Here is a 20,000-nt window from a genome sequence, read left to right on the forward strand (position 1 = left end):
ATATATATATATATATATATATATATATATATATATATATATATATACACACACACATAAGCTCATTTGATTACTAAAAAAAATTAAAAATCAATGTTAGATTAATTTAAAAAGTCATGATGTACATATGGATGTATATGTGCATACATATGTGAAATCAAATGAAATGGTACTGAATCAAGAGTTTAAGATTTTGAATCACAGGTTTAAAGTAAAATCAGATGATGTGATTTTTGCTATCACCTGCCAGAATCCCTTTCTCAATACCGATTACCTTATCGGCAGCACTAGAACTTTGGGCCCAGGATTCCCCAACCAGCAGATTTCAAAGCTTTAGCTGGTAAATCTCCAAGTTGTTTACAGTTGCCTTGCTCCTTCTTTTTGGTTTTGGGAGATTCTGGGCAAGAAGGGGAAGGTCCTCGAACTCCAAATACAATGCTCTTTCCATTTCATCACTCAATCTCCTAGTCAATGCAAATTACACCCCCAAGTGTAAGCAAAGCATTACATACACTATACCTGTAATATGCCTATAAATAATTGTATTAAATGACTGACAGAACTCATGTGGCTTATCCTGCATTACAAAATCAGAGACCTAGTTTATCTTTGCTATCAGATCTTTGTACATTAGTCTCTCTCTACTATAAAATTAGCCCTAAAATGTGATACCATGGAAATATAGAAGAATACAGAAGAATGAAATAAATTAATGGCACAAGGGTAACTAGGTTTTAAATTAGTGAGTCAATTTCTATAGGGTCATCTCGAAAAAAGCAATTTAAAGAATAAAAAAATGCAATTAAATGACATTAATGATTCTATTTTACAAAAGAATTTGTCCCTACTTAGGCTGACTTTTGCTTGAAGGTGACAATACGGGTGAGGAGAGTGGTCTGACTGGTGAAGGTGCTCCAACAGCTAAGTTAGGAGATCCAGCTGTAGTCAAAGAGTGGGCTCTTCTGGAGGGCAGATTATTAGAAGGACTAATGAAAACATTCTGATCTGTAAAAGTATAGGAGGGAAAATAAACATTGTCACAGGTTATACATTTCCTTATAATTTGTCTCTCAGTAACCCCATAATAACAAACATGAAACTTGAATCCCTCTTAAATGCTGTCTTTAAACTTAAATATGCTTTAAAAACTAAACCAAGATTTTTGACAAGTGTCCTGTATCATCAAAAGAATGTCTTCTATGTTCAACAAAGGGAAGATAACGTAAGTTAACATAGTTCTAATGCTGCTGTTCCTGATTTTTTTGTTTTTATTTTTTAAAATACATCATATAGATAAGAAAACTTGGCTATTTTAGTAAGACAAAGTACTTTAGCAGCTGTTCTTAAGGCATCATAATCCTAATACGAAACAAAATTTCTAATTATTATAAAACTTAAAAACCAGCTATGACCTAGATTTAGAATATGAAAACACAGCTCTACCTGATTCTTCTTGCTCATTAAGGTCTTGAGGATCTGAGCCACTGCGGCCACGACACTCCTTATACACTTTTGCCTTTCGTGTGGCCATCTCATCATCAGTAGCCTCTCCACTTTCACCCTGGAAACAGAGAATACAGAACATTTCTGTTCCTTTTCCTTGGAACCATGTCTAATCTATCCCAGATACTTATCTCTTTCCTGAACTATTGCAACTTCTTCTTTGCTGGACTCCCCAGCATTAGTAACACCTGCAGCTCAGGCCATCACCAGCATCTTCATCATGGCCTTCCGCGGTCTCTGCTTTAAAGGTGGATTTCCATTGCTCATGAAGAGATTAAAAATCCTTAACTTTTGTTTCAGAATCTTTCCTTGAGATATTCTGGATTATTCTGTCTCCTCATGAATGGGGGCTGAATGTGGAGTCAGAAGGCTTGGGTTCAATTCTTGCTGTGATCTTATTACCTATATGACCTTGGGCAAGTCCCTTAACCTACCTGGTCTCAGTTTTCCCATCTGAAATGAGGAGGACTGGACTTGATGATCTCTGTGGTCTCTTCGAGTTCTAAAACCATGCTCCTGTGATCCCTTGTATTACAGTTATTTGTACACATTTTTCTCCTTCTATCTATTCATTTGTAAACTTCTTGAATTTAATGTTTGTTTAATGAGAGTAATGTTTGTGTTCTCAAGAGAGTTTGTATCACCAGTGCCTCCTTGCACATGGTATGTGCTTAATAAATGTTTAATAAATTGAATTGAATTTCCAAAAGGAGAAATGTTATATATGGAGGTTAATTTCTTGGGTTAGACTATAACATCTTATAAAATACTAAATTGTAGTTATATTATTAGATAGACTTTTGTCATCTCCATGAGAATCTAACTATAATTTATGAGATTGTTTCTAAGGGAAACTACATTGAGTCAGATGTTAAGATTCTACAATTCTATCTTTTTTTTGATCCCCAAATGTACACTGGGGTTAAAAGGAATCTCAGAAACATGGTATGCCTAGAGGAAAAATAAGTATGCTGCTTGATCCCCACTGCCACTTTCAGACTGTCTCTTCCCATCATCTCAACAACTTTTCCTCCTCTAAAGTTCACTCAATCCAGACAGATAATTCATTCAAAATCCTGCTGGCTATTCTGTGAGCTCCCAGCATTCTTCCTAAATTTCTTGAGGAGTTCAGTATCTACATTCCCCCACTTCTGCAAAGGGGTGCATTTTTGCAAATCTTTTTCCATCTACCTCCAGCAAAATACCTCTACAGTTATTCTTTTTCTATCTCTAAATCTTCTCTCTCCCTATTTTCTGGTTCTTTGTTTGCCATATAATGAAATATACAATCTTCCCCATCTTTAAAATACCCAAAGTATACCACACCTTCCTACAATCTATTGTCTATCTCACCTCCATTTCTCAGTCAAATTCCTAGAAAAACTGTCTAGACTTTAAGCCTCCCTTTCAATCCTCTTACTCTCTTCTAAGCCTTGACAATATGGCTTCTGGCCTCTTTATCTGACTAACCTGATGGCCTTTTCTCAGTCCTCATGCTTGACAACTCTATAGCATTTGATATGGTTGACAACCCTTGCCTCCTGGTTATTCTTTTTTCCCTTGGATTTTTTCAGGATACTATTCTCTTTTCGTTGTATTCTTACTCGTCTGATGATTCCTTCCTTTTCTGGAGTGTCATTCTTATCATGCCCACTAACTGTGGGTATACCCCAAGGTTCTGGCATGGACCTTCTCTTCTCCTGCTACACTTTCCAGTGGCTTTTCATCAGCTAATATAGGTTTAATCATCATCTCTCTGTAGATGACTCTTAGATCTCCATAACTAACTCTAGTCTCTCTCCTGAGCTCCAGTCCTGAGTAACTAACTCCTTATTGGACATTTCAAATAGGATGTCCCAAAAACATCTCAAATTCAGTATGTCCAAAACAGAACTTGCAACCTTCCCCTTAAACACACCTATCTTCTAAATGGAGCACTTTAATTCTTCTAGTCCTTAGCATTCCCAACCTCAGCATGATCTTCAATTCCTTACTCTCACCCTCTCTCATGGGATACATGGATATCCAATGAGTTGTCAGATTTTGTCAGTTTTTACCTCCACAGTATCTCTTTTTTCATGTCCATGTAACTTTTATTGAAGTATGTAGGTCTTTGGAAATCAAACTTGTGTGCATTAAGGTATGGCCAAACATAGAATCTATCAAATTCAGTGAAAAGTTGTTGACTTTAAATAGTAGCTGTAAGAATGACCAATATATATTCTTTGTTACAACTGTCCTCACTCTACAAGTAAAAAAAATAATAAACATTCAGTAAACATTCTTTCCTAAGGCAGTTTCCCTTATACAGCAGTGATTTATCCATTTCTTGTATATACAAATTTTGTGAACGTACCAACCACTGATTCTCACAATTGAAAAATAAAAGCACAAAAAAGTTTACACTCTTGTACAGGTAAATAAAAGATCATCTTGAATTAATCTGTATATCCTTAAGGGCATAGTATAGTTTCAGTTCCATTACCTATGACATAACTATTAGCTTCTTACATACAAATATTGACATATTTGGCTTGTGCTTCAAAGCCTTTGTGTTTATAAAGCCCATGTCAGTGCAGCTCATAATTGGAAGTCACTGCTCCACAGTATCTCTTGCACCTGTCCCAGTCTCTCTACCTATTCAAGCACCACCATAGTTTGGGCCCTCATCACTTCTCACCTATACTATTGCAATGACCTCCTAATTGGTCTCCTTGCCTTTAATTTTTCCACATGCTAACCTATTTTCTATATGTTGGCCAGAATGATTTTGCTAAAGCATGGGTCTAACTATGACACCCCTCCCCACACTCAATAAATTTCAAAGGTTCCACATTACTTCTAGCATAAAATATAAATTCCTCAGTTTGATGCTGAATGCCTTCACAACTGCCCTCCAACTACCTTTACAATTTTATTATACATTTTTCTAGGCATATTGGCCTTCTTACTGTTTTGTGTACCAGAAACTCCATCTCCAGTTTGATGGCTTTACACTGGCTAGCCCCCATCTCTAGAAAGCACTCCTTTGGCCATATTTCTCAAAACCCCTACTTTCCTTCAAGGCGCAGCTCAGGTGGGACCTCCCACAGGAAATATTTTGATACTTGACCACACTCCCCAGTTGCTAGTGTCCTTCCTGCTAAACTACAATGTTTTAATTTTTTAAAGTTTTATACATACTGCTACCCAATAGGTGCTTAATATGAATGTTGACTGATAAATACTAATAACAAAAGCTAACATCATAGCTAATAAGAGTTATAAGTTTGCAAATAACTTGGCATATATTATTTAACTTGATCCTCATTTAATTTACTGATCAGTTGCCAAATCTTGCCGATTCTACCTCTAAAATATCTTATATCCATCCCTTTCTCTCCACTCAAATGGTTACTACCCTATCCAAACTTTCATCACTCTTAATCAAGAACAAGCATCTACTAAATGCCTACTATATGGCCAAGTACTGTGCTAAGTGCTGGTGATACAAAGAAAAGCAAAAATGGCCCCTGCTTTCAAGCAGTTTACGTGCTAATGAGAGATAGAACATGCAAATAACTATGTATATGTATATGTACATATGTGTATATGTATATATCTTTATCTATCTATCTATCTATCTATCTAGTAGGAGGTACCTTAGAGGGAAGACATTAGCAGTGATGGTGGGTGCCAGCAGAAACAGTCTCCTGGAGAAAGTAGGATTTGAACTGAATACTAAAGGAAAACTAAATATTGAGATTCAAAAGCTTCAAAAACTAAGTATTTGAGTACAAAGGAAAACTAAGATAGGCAATGAAAGACAGAATTCCAGGCATGGGAGACAGCCAGTGAAAAGGCAAAATTCAGAGATGGAGCACTGTATTGTGTGAGGGGCCAAGTTGTGAAGGGCTTTGTAAGCCAAAAGATTTTGTACTTGTATTGACCCTGAAGGTAATAGGGAGTTACTGAGATGACTGAGTAGGAGAGTAACATGGTCAGACCCATGCCTTAGGAAGATCACTCTGACTAGGATTACTGCAAAAGCCTCATTATTTATCTTCCTGTCTTTCCTTCTCTCTTGTTCGTCTTCACCCAGCTACCAAATTGATAATCTTATATTACAGATCATGTTATGTTACTCTCCTGCTTAAGAAGCTTTACAAATTCCTCTGTTTGCCTTTTAAAACTATTTACAATCTACCTCCCATTTGTTTTTATGGGCTTAACACACATTATTCTTTTTCACATACTCTGTACTCCAGCCAAACTAGTATCCCTGCTGACCCTTTACATGACAAGGCTGACCCCCACAGTGAAATTCACTTCTTCCTCATCTTACCGCATAGAATCCCTCTACTCAAATGCCACCTCCTACAGGAAGTGATTCTAATCCTCCTTGCACCTTACAGTCTCTATCAAACAATTTAGCAATTTAAAAAATTTGTATTAAAATTTTTTCTCTACAGCTAAATTATAATTTATAATGAGAAGGCAGAGACCATGTTCTATGCTCCTTTCATACCTCCCATGGCACCTGCCTTGGTGCACATTATAGTTGTTCATTAAGCATGTGTTGATTTGATATGAAATATGGTAAAGTGTCAAACTCTTACCCTCATAAGGATTTTTTTCTTTTTCTTATTTGAACTTATCCCAAGGGTGTTGTTCCTTTGGACAATAGGTTTCTCCACACTTTTAGACAGTGTTACTGGGCTTGTATTTCGTGTTGTCCAGCGTCTGCCACCAAACAGTTCAACAGCATGAGCCAAAGTTGGACCTTCAAATCTTCCATCCTCCTATAAAGAATGACATGGTTACAAATAGAGGATTGAATGTAACACAACTGAGAAGCTCCTCAGAAAAAGGAACATTAAATCTACGCCATCTTCTGCTACTGAGTTCCCTGTTCTCTCATTCTGTCATTGCTTGCTCTTGCCAATCCCCAACCCTAGATTACTCCCACCATCTACCTCCTCCACTCCTACTCATGGATTTCTGAAGAGAGTTAGAAAAGGTCACAACTGTGCTCATTGGATGTACTACAAATTTAGTTTATTTAATCTCATTTGGGCCTTCACCATAGTAAGGTCATCCTTTTATTCCTAATCCATTAATCCATTCTCTATTTCATTCTTGACAATAGTCTTTCCACAGCTCCTCTTCTTTTCTGAAAATTTTCCCCACTCTCATAGTTGAAGACCTTTTCTCATACTTTAATGAGAAAACAGAGGCTATTCGCCATGAACTCCCTCTTTTCCCCTCATCTTCATCTACAACCCCTTGCCACTGATTATCCCTCATTGTCTTATCTTTTATTCCAAACTTTGGTGAAAGTCCAGGCCAACCCAGCTATATGTGCCATTGATCCCATTCCCTCTTGTCTTTTTCAGTAGATTTCCCCACTATTATCCCACCCTCTCTCCTCTTCCTGTAATTTTCAATTTCTCTTTATCTTTGGATTCCTTTCTTAGTGTATTAAAACATATTTAAGTCTCTCTCAACTCCATCTTGAAAAATCCCCTTACAAGACCCTACTATCCTGTCTTTGTAATCTATTATCCTATATCTCTTCTCTCTTTCACAGCCAAACTTCTGGAAAAAATCTATCTATGCTAGTTGCTTTATCTTCCTCTCCTCTTCCTCTCTCCTAAAACTTCTACTGTTTGGCTTCCAATCTCATAATTTAAATAGGAGTTAACCTTTCCAAAGTCACCAGTTATTTCTTAATTACCAAAACAATGGTCTTTTCTTAATCTTTATCCTTCTTGACCAACTGCTAGTTTTCACCCTTCCTCTGTAATTATCTTTCATTTAACTAACTTGTATTCAGCCAGTGAATAAACATTTATTAATGCCTACTACAAGTCAGGCAATGTGTTAAACACTGGGGAGACATAAAACAGTCTCTGCCTTAAAGGAGCTCACAATCTAATGGATTTTTAAGTATTTATTCTGTATGTAATTATATACACGCTCACATGCATGCACACACGCACACACACACACACACACACACACACACACACACACACACCATCTCCTCAGTTGAAGTTAAGCCCCTTTGAAGCACAGATTGTCTCATGTATTGTCTTTGCATCTCCAGTGATTAACAGGTACTGACTTCTCAGTAGCATCTGACAATGCTGACTGCTGGTGTCTCCTCCAACCTAGACATTCTCTCTTCTGTGATTCTGGATCCTGCTCTCTCTGGGTTCTTCTCTTACATATCTGACCATTACTTCTCTGTCTACTTTGCTGAATCATCATCCAAAACATATCCCCTAGGTGTACTCCAGGGCCCTGTCCTGGGCCTCTTCCCTTTTTGCTCTATTATTGACATTATTTCCCATAGATTTAATTACCATCTTTATTCAGCTATGTATCTTGCCCAATTTCTCTTCTAAGCTCTAGTCTGGCATTACCAACTGCCTATTGGACCTCTCACAATGGATATCCCATAGATATCTTAAACTCAACAAATCCAAAACATAACTTACCTTTCCCTTCAGATCTTTTCGAAATTTCCCCATTTTGTTGAGGGCAACACTACTGTTCTAGTCATTTAAGTTTGAAACCTTGACGTCATCCTCTGCTCCATATTCTCATTTACCCCACATAGGCACTTAGTTGCCAAATCTGCACTTTCTGCTCCCCAAAATCCCTAATAGTTGTTCCTGTCTCTCTAGCCACATAGCCGCCATTCTAGTCCAAGCCCTCCTCAACTCTGGCCTAGGCTAATGCAATAATTTCCTAACGGGTCTTGCCTCAGATCTTTCTTCCTTTCAATATATCATTCGTGTAGCTGCCAAACTGTCTTTCCTAAAGCGCATGTCTGACGATAGGAATCCCCTACTCACTAAACTGCAGTGGCTTACTATTAATTACCTTTAGGATCAAATATAAAATTTTCTATTTGACTTTTAACTACCCCCAAACTACCTTTCCAGTGTTATTGTACATTATTCCGCTCTACACACTAACTAAACTGGGCATCTTGACTGTTTCTCCCATGTGGCATTTCATCTCCTGTATCCATGAGAGGGACTCACCTCCCTCTATTTCTCAGGCTTAGCTGAAGCCCTACATTTTACATGAAGTTTAACTGATGAGTTCCCTCTACCTCCACTCTCAATCACACACTGTATCTATTTTGTATACACCTATATATTTCCATGTTGTCTCCCTCCAGTTAGGCAGTTAGTTTTTTGAGGATGGAGACCATTTTTTAACTATCGTCTTAGAATTTCCAGCACCTAGCATAATGCTGGGCACATGGGACATGTTTAATAATGTTACACAAAAATATGATGGTATTTTTAAAAATTTCATCCTCACTCTCTGCTGAAGGAATTTTTCTGTGATCTAATTACCACAACCATATTTAGTTTAAAGTTAGATACAAATATGATCAGGGTTTGCTCAGTTTGGTGAGATACTGCTCGCAACACCCCAAATCCACAAAGAATGAAACAAGTGAGAAAGGCTACAAAAGCTATATGGAACTTCTGCTTAGGATTTAGGGTTATACAAAATTCAAAGAGAGTGAGGAGTGATTCATTGGATATCACTGAAGAATGTGGTGCTTTGGATGAGTAAATTTTCCCACTAATTTAAGGTGAATGCTTTAAATGTCAAAATCTTGTTTAACTGTATTTGATGGAAAATTTTAAAAAATTACTGTGAATTTTCTTGCCTTACTCAACAGAGTTCATGAGAGATTGTCTAACTTTTTCTGGATAAACATCAGTTTTTGTACCGTGCTCTGATACAGTAATGACTCTGGAAGCTGATCAGATATGCAGGACTGAGCTTGCCCATTCACTGAATTTATTGAGATTTCTTTGCTAGTTGGGAGTTCTGCTATTTTCTCCTTTTGTAGTTCCCTCAGTGACTAACGAGCCTTACAGAACTGTTTTCCTCTAAATTTACTGAGTGGTCGTTGCTATCCTGTTCCAATCTTTTTTTAACACATAAAATATGTTTCTCTTCAGAGTGAAGAAATGTGTTTGCTTCCAGGTACAAACACAACTGTATTTCTCCACTGTTATTTCCTGTTGTCAGTTTCCTCTTGTTTCACATTCCTCTTTATCCCACTGTCTTGTTTTTACTGCTCATTGCCCTACTCTCTGAATATAACAGGAGGACAGAACTGATGATTTCCGGGGAAAACTACAAGATGAAGAATGGCAGAAGCAGACGGGCTCCCCCAACAAACCCCACCCCCAGGAGAACATAAGCTTCTTGAGGGGAGAGACTGTCTTATTTTTCTATCTCCAACACCTAGAAAAAGACCCAGCACATTTTAGGCACTTAACAAATACTTAAATGGCTGAATATTATAAGAGCAATTCTTTATTTTTTTAAGAGCAATTCTTGTTGAACTGAGAGGTCTTTTGGCTCACTTCTGGGCTTATGGATACTCTGGAAGGTTAAAGATAATACGAGTTTAACCACTTGATAAGCAAAGCATAATACACGTGTAAATTTTATATATATGTACATATAACATATATAAAAATACACACACGTAGATATGCATATAGTAAAACCTACATGTAGTACTATAATATAGTAATAATACCTATAGTTAGGGCCGTTTTCCTCCACAAGGATCTCATATAACTTTCAGAAATATGACCTGAATTGTCCTCATGGAGCTAATAGAAAGTATATATAATTATCCTATTTTATAGATGACAAAACTAAGATAGGCATTATACAATGAAGCATATAGATTGAATTCGAATATAACCTGAATTTTTTCAAAATTTAGGATTTAACTTCTATTCATTCTTCAATCCTACCCTTTTATTACTCTTAGCTAATAAGCTACATTAGCTATTAATTAGGATTAATGAGTTGTCTGCAAAGTAGTAGGCCAGGACAAACTGATATACAAATAAGTACTGAGAATCCTGGGTTCAAATCTTACCTCTGAGTTTCTTCTACCTAAAAATAAGGAAGTCAGTCAAGAGACTTCCGCGGACCCTTCCAGTTCAAGATTTATGATTCCAGGAAGAATTTTTTTGGGGGGATATATATAAATACAGGCATTCCTCAGAGACATAGAGGGTTCTATTCCAGACTACCGCAATAAAGTAAATATCGCAATAAAGTTAGTCACATGAATTTTTTTGGTTTCTCAGTGCAAATAAAAGTTATATTTACAGTACAATGTAGTTTGTTAAGTGTGCAATAGTATTGTATCTAAAAAAAGTACATACTTTAATTAAAAAAAGTTATTGCTAAAAAATTCTAACCATCATCTGAGCCTTCAGAGAATCAGAATCTTTTTGCTGGTGGAGGGTCTTGCCTCGATGCTGATGGCTGCTGACTGATCAGGGTGGTGTTTGCTGAAGGGTGGGATGGCTGTGGCAACTTCTTATAATAAGAAAACAATGAAATTTGCCACATAATCAACTCTTTGTGTCACTTGAAGACTTAAAAGGTCAATGTAGGGTTATCAACTGGTCTAATTTCAAGATTGCTGTGCCTCAGAAAATAGGAAGGCCAGAGGAGAGGGAGAGAGACTAGGGAATGGCCAGTTGGTGGAGCAGTCAGAACACAACAACATTTATCAATTAAGTTTGCCATCTTATGTGGGTGCAGTTCATGGCACCCCAAACAATTATAATAGTAACATCAAAGATCACCGATCACAGATCACCATAACAAACATAATAATGATGAAAAAGTTTGAAATATTGTGAGAATTACCAAAATGTTACACAGAGACACAAAATGAGCACATGCTGTTAGAAAAATGGTGCCAACAGACTTGCTCAATGCAAGGTTGCCACAAACCTTCAGTTTGTAAAAAACGTAATCTGGGAAGTGCAATAAAGTGAAGCACAATAAAACAAGCCATGCCTCTATATACATATGGATACACATATGTATCCATATGTATGCAGGTATATGTGTATGTACAATACAGTCTCCAATGTGAGATACATAATTTAATATCTACACAACATTAAGTGATTTCTCTAAAGTTACACAGGCTATTAGGGGATTATAATAGCATTTGATGTTTCAGCTCTAATGTTTCCAATGAGTGTTTAGTCACTAACATATCCCGGCAGTTCACTAATCACGAAGTCTTGAAGTTAAAATTGCAATCAGGTTAAATTTTCATTATTTATTTTTCTCTACATACAATACTGTAGTGGGAGACCATTAATATCTTGTATCATTAATGTAAGGTAAATACTAAATTCCTTACCTGATAGAGACTGACATATTGCTTCCTTAGCCACTGTTGTCGCTGGTCGGGAAATTTCCTCATTTTTCTTACAGCATTTGTTAATTCTGATAATCCATCATATAACATTTTAGCAGTGTGCTTTGGTGCCACAAAGTGCAATAATCTATTATCAGTAGTCTGAAGCCCATAAAGCAGTGTCACACTATTCTCTAAGAGGGACATGTTACTGAGTTTGTTCTGAACACACACAGTGTGCATATCGATGCCAGGATGTCCCATGTACACAGCCTTGGCTGAAAACAAATCCAAGAGACCTTCCACCAAACCATTTAATCCAGTATTGCCAAGTGACTGAAGTTTGCCAGGCTCAGCTATGTTTCCTGTAATGCCTGATTTGGCTTTAGTATTGGCTAGTGAGGCAGTTGTGGGTTTTATCCAGGTCAAAGTACTATTATCAGGTTGAAGCCGAAGAAAACAGCGTGCTGACAGATGCATATCCTGATCATAGTGGATGACGGTGGCTCCTTGGAGTATGAACTGATGGACATCAGCTCTAATAGACAACACATACCAGGGAATGAGTTCTGTTCCGTGGTTGAATGCTTTCTGCTCTTCTTCTGTTCCATGGAAATCCCATTCTTTTGCCTGCTCAAAAATATCACTTTCCGAATCAGACAACTCTCCAATTATAAACCTATATTGGAGGTGAGATCACAAAAATTACCAGTGATTAGTTTTATAGTCTAATAACTATAAGATGAAATGAACTCAACAAAATGCTAACATAAGAACATTACATTTATTCTTATTTAGCTATGGATTCCAAATTAGTAGAAAAATATGGTGACTTTTGGAAATATAAAATGTAGAGGCATTTATCTAATTGATTTAACCATATCCTCAATAATTTGTGGCAATATAGACATCTAAAATGGATTTTCTAGGTCTATTAGGTGACAAACACATAATTATGAGTGAGCTGAAGCGATAAAAAATTGAAATGATTTTTCATATGTACCCAGGAGAATCTCTTTCAATAAGCAATTATAACTAGTTCAAAGATAAAAATTATAAAATTATGAAATTTTGTCATGTAAAATTGATGAGATCCTAATTTTCATTCTGGTAAGAATTAGTCTTGTTAAGGAGAAGACAAACTTACTCTGAAACAGGAGAGAAAGGAGAGAATGAAATGATATTATATAAGTTTTTGAGATATTGGAAGGAGTGGAAGGACCTTGAAATGACCTCATGCTCAAAAAAAAAAAAAGGAAATCTTCTTTGCATGGGGTGGGTATAGGCTTTGGGGAGGAGACAAGAGAAAGACAATTGGGAAAAGGGGAAAAGGAGCAGAGAAATTGATTGGTGGAGGTTTAGCATGGTTTATGATTAACATACTAGGAATGAAGAAAGTGCAGTGGTTGAGATTGGGATGGAAAGAATAAGGGATTCTAGGGTGGTAGCTCATTAATCACTGAAGCAACTCACTGTATAATCAAGACTAGGCATAGAGGTGAATGAAACTATTTAGTATATTTTTGGAGAGTCAAATTTCATAATGACTGGTGAAGATTCTACACATTAGAAACTTGTTTTTAGTGGGGTCACTACATTTTCTTAAAAGCCAAAGTAAACATGCTGGGGTACTTGCTCCTGGGTCAACGGGGTACTTGCTCCTGGGTCAACTGGTTCCTTACACAGCCCTAATCACCAAAAGTAAGCTTAATCATCAAAGTTATATGGGATGAGGAGGAGGAGAAAAGAAAGAACTCTTGGTGAGTGGCCTCAATTTTTTCAGTGAAATAGGAGGCAAGGTTCTCAGCTGAGAGGGTGGGGAAAGAGGGAGCCATGGGAGGTTTGAGGAGAGATGAAAAGGTTTGGAAAGTCACTGTGGTGAGTGGTTCAGTGAATCAATTATGGAGGTGTAACTGCCTTGCCATTGTGAGGGCCCAGATGACATTATGTAATAATCTCATCATTATGTATTAATAACTTGTAGTGGCCCCAGGCAGCACAGTTTTGTGGTTCTCTCCAGCTTCTTTCAGTACCACAAGGTATACCACAAGGAGTGAAGGCAGAGGGTGATAAGAGTAGTCTAAGCTTAGCTGGGGTTTGGGAAGGCAGGATTTCTAGTAGGATAAAGGGGTAGGGAACTTGACAGAAAAGAACAGTGTGGAACTGAACTAGCTTACCAAGGGTTCAAGAAGGGGAAGGGAAGAGATTGTAGCTAGCACAGGGGTAAATGATGAAAGCAAGTGTGAAAAGATGTATATGAACTGACACAGAGCAAATAAGCTGAGCCAAGAAAACAACATCCACAATGATTACAACAACAAAAACAGAAAGAATGTCTTAGCAGACTTGTTTCCATCATTCTCAACACTGTTTAGTCCTTTTCCAGTTTGCACAATTTAAATTGTAAGGGCTTGGGTGACTTTAAGAAACAAGGATCTAAGTAGTGTAGGCAGTCATCTTGCTTATATTTCTGCAGTAGAAGGGGGTGCTTGCCCTCCCATCCTGAACATGTCCAAATGGCACTTCCTGTGGCGAATAAAAATTATGAGATAAACATCAGTGGTAATAATTTATGGTGATTAAATAAATTTGAATTATTATTATTTTTTTTTCATCAAGGGAAATTGTGTTTTCCACATTCTGTATTAAATTTGTGTTTTCAGCTAAATACATTTTGCAAAGAGAAATTATGAGCATGAAATAAAGATCTGGAAAAGACAAATTACAAGCCTTTCTATAGCCCAATTCTGCTACTCAATGATGATGTAAATGGCATAAATAATGTAAATGTCTTCTTTAGTGTCAGTTTTTATTTTAAAACTCAAAAGAAACTAATCCCAGATGTTAATAATTCCATTAAAAAGCATTCTTCTAGGGACCAAAGCCTATTGCCTAAAACAAAACTGACAATCATATCTAATTGAATAAATTAATTTCAAACAGGAAACTAGTAGTTTCCCTTTTTAAATGATTACTTATTGAATTTCTGAAGCAAGGAGCCTGATTCTTTCGGGAAGAAAGTACTCTGTAGTTCTACATACTAAGAAATAGAAGTTGTTTAAGAGACTCTCAACCAGAAGCACAGGAAGCTATTTACTAATTAAGAGATTCGGTAGTCAAACTAGACATAGGTTTGAACCTCCATAAGGGACATTTGTACATCATTTTAAAGTCTGAAAATACTTTATAAACATATACATTATCTCATTGTCCCTCGCAACAATTTATGAAGTAGATATTACAAATATGATCATCCTTTTACAAATGAAGAAATAGAGGCACAGAGAGATTAAGTGATTTACACAGCCAGTGGTAGAGGCAGGATTTGAACAAAGGTTTCCTGACTCCTTTTGGTATGCTGCATCAGGGGAATGCCCTCCTCCCACTAGATGGTCAGAGTCCAGAATTCTTGAATTTGGGATTATCCACAAAGCATCTCTAAAGGCTGTCACTACTCAGGAAATTTCCCTTCTCTGACTGGAACACTAGATATTTTTATTACACTCTCTAGAGAATTCAGAGAATTTCTCTTCCTTCACACAAAAGCTGGGTTCCCCCCAAACTATCCATGTACATTCTCAGGTCATGGGCAAGCACACGTCTATCTCTGCAAGGCACTTGTTTCTAGTCATCATCAACTGCTCCTAAGAGGAAGAAACTGTCCAAAAGTAACACAGAGGTTCCACTTCTTTGTTCCCAAATACTGAAGTTGCTTTATCTGATCAGAATCTTCTATCATTCCATCTTTCTTTATGCTTCATGACTTCTAACCCTGTTCCCAGGCCACCACCCCTGCACTGGCTAGACTCTCTTCTTCCCTTACTTACTTGGTGAATCAATGATTTTACATTATCCTTTTCTCTTGAATACCTTGCCCTCCTTGTCCTATTACCAGTCATGCCTTGCCAAGCCCCCACTATGAATTACTCCCACCATATGGCTCTTTCACTTGTATTCACATGCTGCTTAACAGAGCTGAAGGAAACCGTGATACTACGCTGAGTGAATCCACTATAGATTTATGTCTTTTATCTCAACTGGGTCTTCACCAAACTGCCTAAACCCCTGCCTGTCCCTAGCTCAAGTCTCCCACAGCACCCCCTCCTACCACCTCTTAGCTCAAGTCCTTGCTGCATAGTTTACTGAAAAAAAAAAACTGAGTCTATTCACTGAGACTTCTCTCATCTTCCTCCTCCTCATCCCACATCACTTGGGTTATCATCCCCCACCATTCTTCTCCACTTCAATCTTGGATAAAGAGGTAGCCCTTCCCCTTGCCATGATCCCATTCCCTCCTCTTCCAACTTACCACAGCTGTAAGGAAAATGAAGAAATTTTCCAACTAAAGGTAAGAGATTACTCTCTTCCCCCATCATCCCTAGTCTTTCTTCACCTTACTTCTAGCCCACTTACCTTACTTCTTGCCCACAAACACACTCATGATTCTTTAAAAAAAAATTCCCCCTTGATCCCAGCTTTACTGCTGTCATCCTACCGCCCCTTCCTGGCTAAACTCCTTGAGAAACCTTTCTCTACTAGGTGCTTCTACTTCCTTTCAAATTTTTCTAAATTCTCCACAATCTCACTTCATCATTCAACTGAAAATTGACTGATATTGAAATCCAAAGTTACCAATGATCTCCCCATGAACATATTGAATAGCCTTTCCTCAACCTCACATTTCTTGACCCTTCTGTATTCTCTAACACTCTCAGTTACTGACTTCTCTTTTCTGGCATGACTTCCCCTCTGCTAGTGTCTTCCCCTCTGATATTACTTTCCAATTGTCCCTATTCATATCTTGTACATATACATTTTCATGTTTGTCATTAGAATGTGTGGTACTTTAGGGCAGGGAAGGTGTTTTTGTTTGTTTTGTTTTTTATTTAATTTCTTTGTATCCATAGCACTTAGCAGAAAGCCTGGTACATAAGTGATTAATAAATGTTTGTTGACTGACTCAATGATTATCATTTCCCCAAAAAACGCTCCCTCTCAAATTTCCCTATTTCTGTCAAGGATAGCACCAGCCTTCCCATCACCCAAGTTTGTTCCTTATTCTCACTCCACAAATCCAATTAGTTGCCAAATCTTGTTGATTCAATCTCTGTAACATTTCACATCTGCGTTGTTCCCACCACTCAAGTAGCAACTACCCTAATTCATGGCCCATCCCTTTCCTCTCTATTACTGCAACAGCATTCCAACAGGAATCCCCACAGCTGAAAAAGTAATATTCCTAAAGCTTAAGTCTGATCAAGTTCTTCCTGTAGTCAATCAACTCCAGCGCTCATTATTACCTCTAAACAAATGCAAATTCTTCTGTTGTTCTTTAAAGCCTTTTATAACCTGTCTCCAACTTACCATGCTAGCCTTATTATGCATTACTCTCTCTTTTTTTTTTTTTTACTATTTTTTTTTTGCAAGGCAATTGGGGTCAAGTGATTTGCCCAGGGTCACACAGCTAGCTAGTACATGTCAAGTGTTTGGTCTGAGGCCACATTTGAACTCAAGTCCTTCTGACTGCAGGGCTGGTGCTCTATCTACTGCGCCACCTAGCTACCCCTAGATTGCAACTTTCTATGCCTGCCTATCTTATATGACTCTTGTCCATGTTCTCCCATAAATTAGGCACATCTTTGATTTGTTCTGACGCTGTGAAGAGACTAGTGGAGCACTGAGGATATTTACCCATAGCCTTAGCCACCTGACCAGCCTATCTTCTCTTCTTATCACACAATTACCTGATGATATTTTTTCACTCTTGTTCTTTTTCTGTAATTTCTCATTGGCTAGATGTTGCAGCCTGCTCAAATCCACCATTAGTTTCTCCATTGGCCTAGGTACGATACTCAATTTTTAATTCTTTGTAGTAGCAACAGCCAAGTTAAATTTGTAGATGATCTAAAAGCTTTGAGAGTCTTACTACAATCTATTCCTTTTTTTGCAAATCTACAACTATCACTTGGTAAACTAGGCCAACCTTTGTCTCCGTTCTTACCTAGCCCCTGGGCACTGAATGGATGTACTCAGACAAACTGAGACCTGGGAAAACCCTTAATTTAGAAAGGCCAAGGTCACCCACTGCATCCTGGGACATCATTGGTCAGCTTGACTTCTGTCTTGCCACTGGACTCCAATGACTGGAGGAGACAGTGAGGCTGATGACTTTGCTCTGCTCTGCCTCACTTAAAGTCAATTTACATGCAAGTCAAGACATCACCTTTATGACATCCTTGGTTCTCTTTGAGAAAGAAGGACAAATAACAACTATCACTGAAGAAGCAGTAGGAGGGCGTATAGGACTGGGAGTCATTTTGTATTTGTCTCTGTTTCATGGGCTGTCGTGACCAAATAATTCATTACCAAATGGCCCACCCACTGGCGATGAATTTCCCTCTCCATTCTAAATTCGTCCTTTGAAAGCTATTCATTTTTCTCAGTATAAAATTTTTCTAGTTTTAACATTAGATGATCCCTTTATTTCCTATCAAAGCTGTTGAATCTTTTTGCTTTTTTAGTATCTTTAATTTCAATGGATGGTTTAAAAGAATTTTATGGCTCAGTCACAGGTATTCTGAGGTGAATGTAACTGAAAGATAACTATGGAGGAGTGAGAAGAATTTTAAGATATATGCTGTTCAACAGGTAAATTAAAAAAGATCTTTCTTTTTTCCCTCTTGTACACATAGTATGTAAATAGGTAATTCTGCTACGAAGAGTGACTGTTATATAAGCAGGAATTAGAAAATATATTTGCTGTAGTGTTTATTTTTAGTAGAGAATTTTAACTAGAATGGATCCATAACTAAAAAATTGTTTCTAAAGGTCATCTGTCAGGACTTTAATATGTTTTTTGTGACATTGCACTCTGTATTACATAGGAAAAAAACCTAACTGAATAAATACCATTTTAATATAGGGATTTGTTTCATGATTTTTTTTAATGTCTCAGCAGATGACTCACAGCAATAATGCCTGGTTGGTCTGGTTTCAGTGAATTCTATTACACCCAAAGTCTTGTATAACAATCTCTATTAACAAACACATTCATAACTTTCTGCTTATGTAGCTGTTAATTGGTGTAATGAAAATGTTTGGGCACTTAGGTTTGTACCATAATTACATTTAAATGCAATGTGAAATTTTCAAATTAAGATTTTTACAAGTTTGGTAAAGGATACGTTTGTGGTTTTGATCTAAATTTTTTTGCCCAAGAGTGTTTTCAGTAGTCTAGAAATCTTGTGGCAGGAGGAAAAGTTTTCAGAACTTTCATGGTGAAAGTGATAAGATTAGGGGTAGAAAGCCTGGGGAAATAGAATCAAAGAATGAAAGGGATAGTATGTCAAAATTAGGACCCAAAGTTTAAAAGAGTAGACAAAAGAGAGCATGCTCTTCACCAAGGGAAATGAAAGTATGATAAAATGAAATCACATCCTGCAGTGTGAGGAGAGCACCTTTTAAAAAGTCTATAATAAATTTCACATGTGAATATATTCAGATTAGACCTGTAATTTCATGGGTGTAGGGAACACTAGGCGAGGAAACTCCTATTAAGATGGGGGGACACTTTCTCCACAGTCTCAGACAACTGGCTTGGGCATTGAGAGGCTAAGTGACTCATGCAGTGTCAAAGTCAATTTTACAGTTGCAAAGAGTCAAATTTAAGTTTGTTGTCAGAAAAAAAAACCCCAACCCAACTTCCCAACAATTGGAGCTGTCCAAAAGTATGATGGGCTGCCTGGGGATCCTGGTAGGCCTTCAAGCAGAGGGTAGATGACCACTGGGGGCCATCTCCAGTCATCCTGATGTATATCTTGCCACTGGACCCAGACAGCTCCGGAGGAGAAAGTAAGGCTGGTGACTTTGCACAGCCCTCCCTCACTTAAATCCAATTCACCTGTGAGTCATGACATCACCTTTCTAATGTCATTGTCTTCTTCGAGAACAAAGAACAAACAACCTGTGAATAGTAGGAGCCGCCCCAGTGGGGACCCAACTGGCCAGCTCCAGTTGGCAACACAGCTCCTTCTATCCTTCTTCCCTTCCTCCTTCCCTTTCCTTTCTTCCTCTCCCTCTGTCCACACAGGGTATCATACCCTTACCTTTAGGTGCTCTGCCCAAAGGAATGTAAATTTTGATTGCTGAAATCTCACAAGATATCTTGGGGTTTACTGCCGAGATTTCTTTCTTAAGGATCATGGCTTAAACCCAAATCACTCTGGCTCTCCCTGATTGGTCAACAGCAGGTCCCAGCCACGCCCACGGGGTCACTGTTTGGGCCCTGATT

General features: G+C 37.7%; 1 protein-coding gene across 1 annotated transcript in view; it reads right to left on the reverse strand.

The window, feature by feature from the left end:
* The window catches only part of LOC114034146 (1-phosphatidylinositol 4,5-bisphosphate phosphodiesterase epsilon-1-like), a gene marked incomplete at its 5' end in the record, with an annotated part of 125,557 nt that extends 113,168 nt beyond the window's left edge, over positions 1–12,389 (reverse strand). Inside the window, 4 exons of the mRNA XM_027849751.1 lie at positions 849–1,005; positions 1,444–1,561; positions 6,102–6,284; positions 11,714–12,389. Coding sequence (XP_027705552.1) covers positions 849–1,005; positions 1,444–1,561; positions 6,102–6,284; positions 11,714–12,389 — 1,134 coding nt within the window. The remainder of the gene's footprint in view (positions 1–848; positions 1,006–1,443; positions 1,562–6,101; positions 6,285–11,713) is intronic.
* Between the last annotated feature and the right edge of the window lie 7,611 nt (positions 12,390–20,000).

This window comes from Vombatus ursinus, unplaced genomic scaffold (genome assembly GCF_900497805.2).
Source record: "Vombatus ursinus unplaced genomic scaffold, bare-nosed wombat genome assembly UNPS02008267.1, whole genome shotgun sequence".
In the NCBI taxonomy this organism is placed as follows: Eukaryota; Metazoa; Chordata; class Mammalia; order Diprotodontia; family Vombatidae; genus Vombatus; species Vombatus ursinus.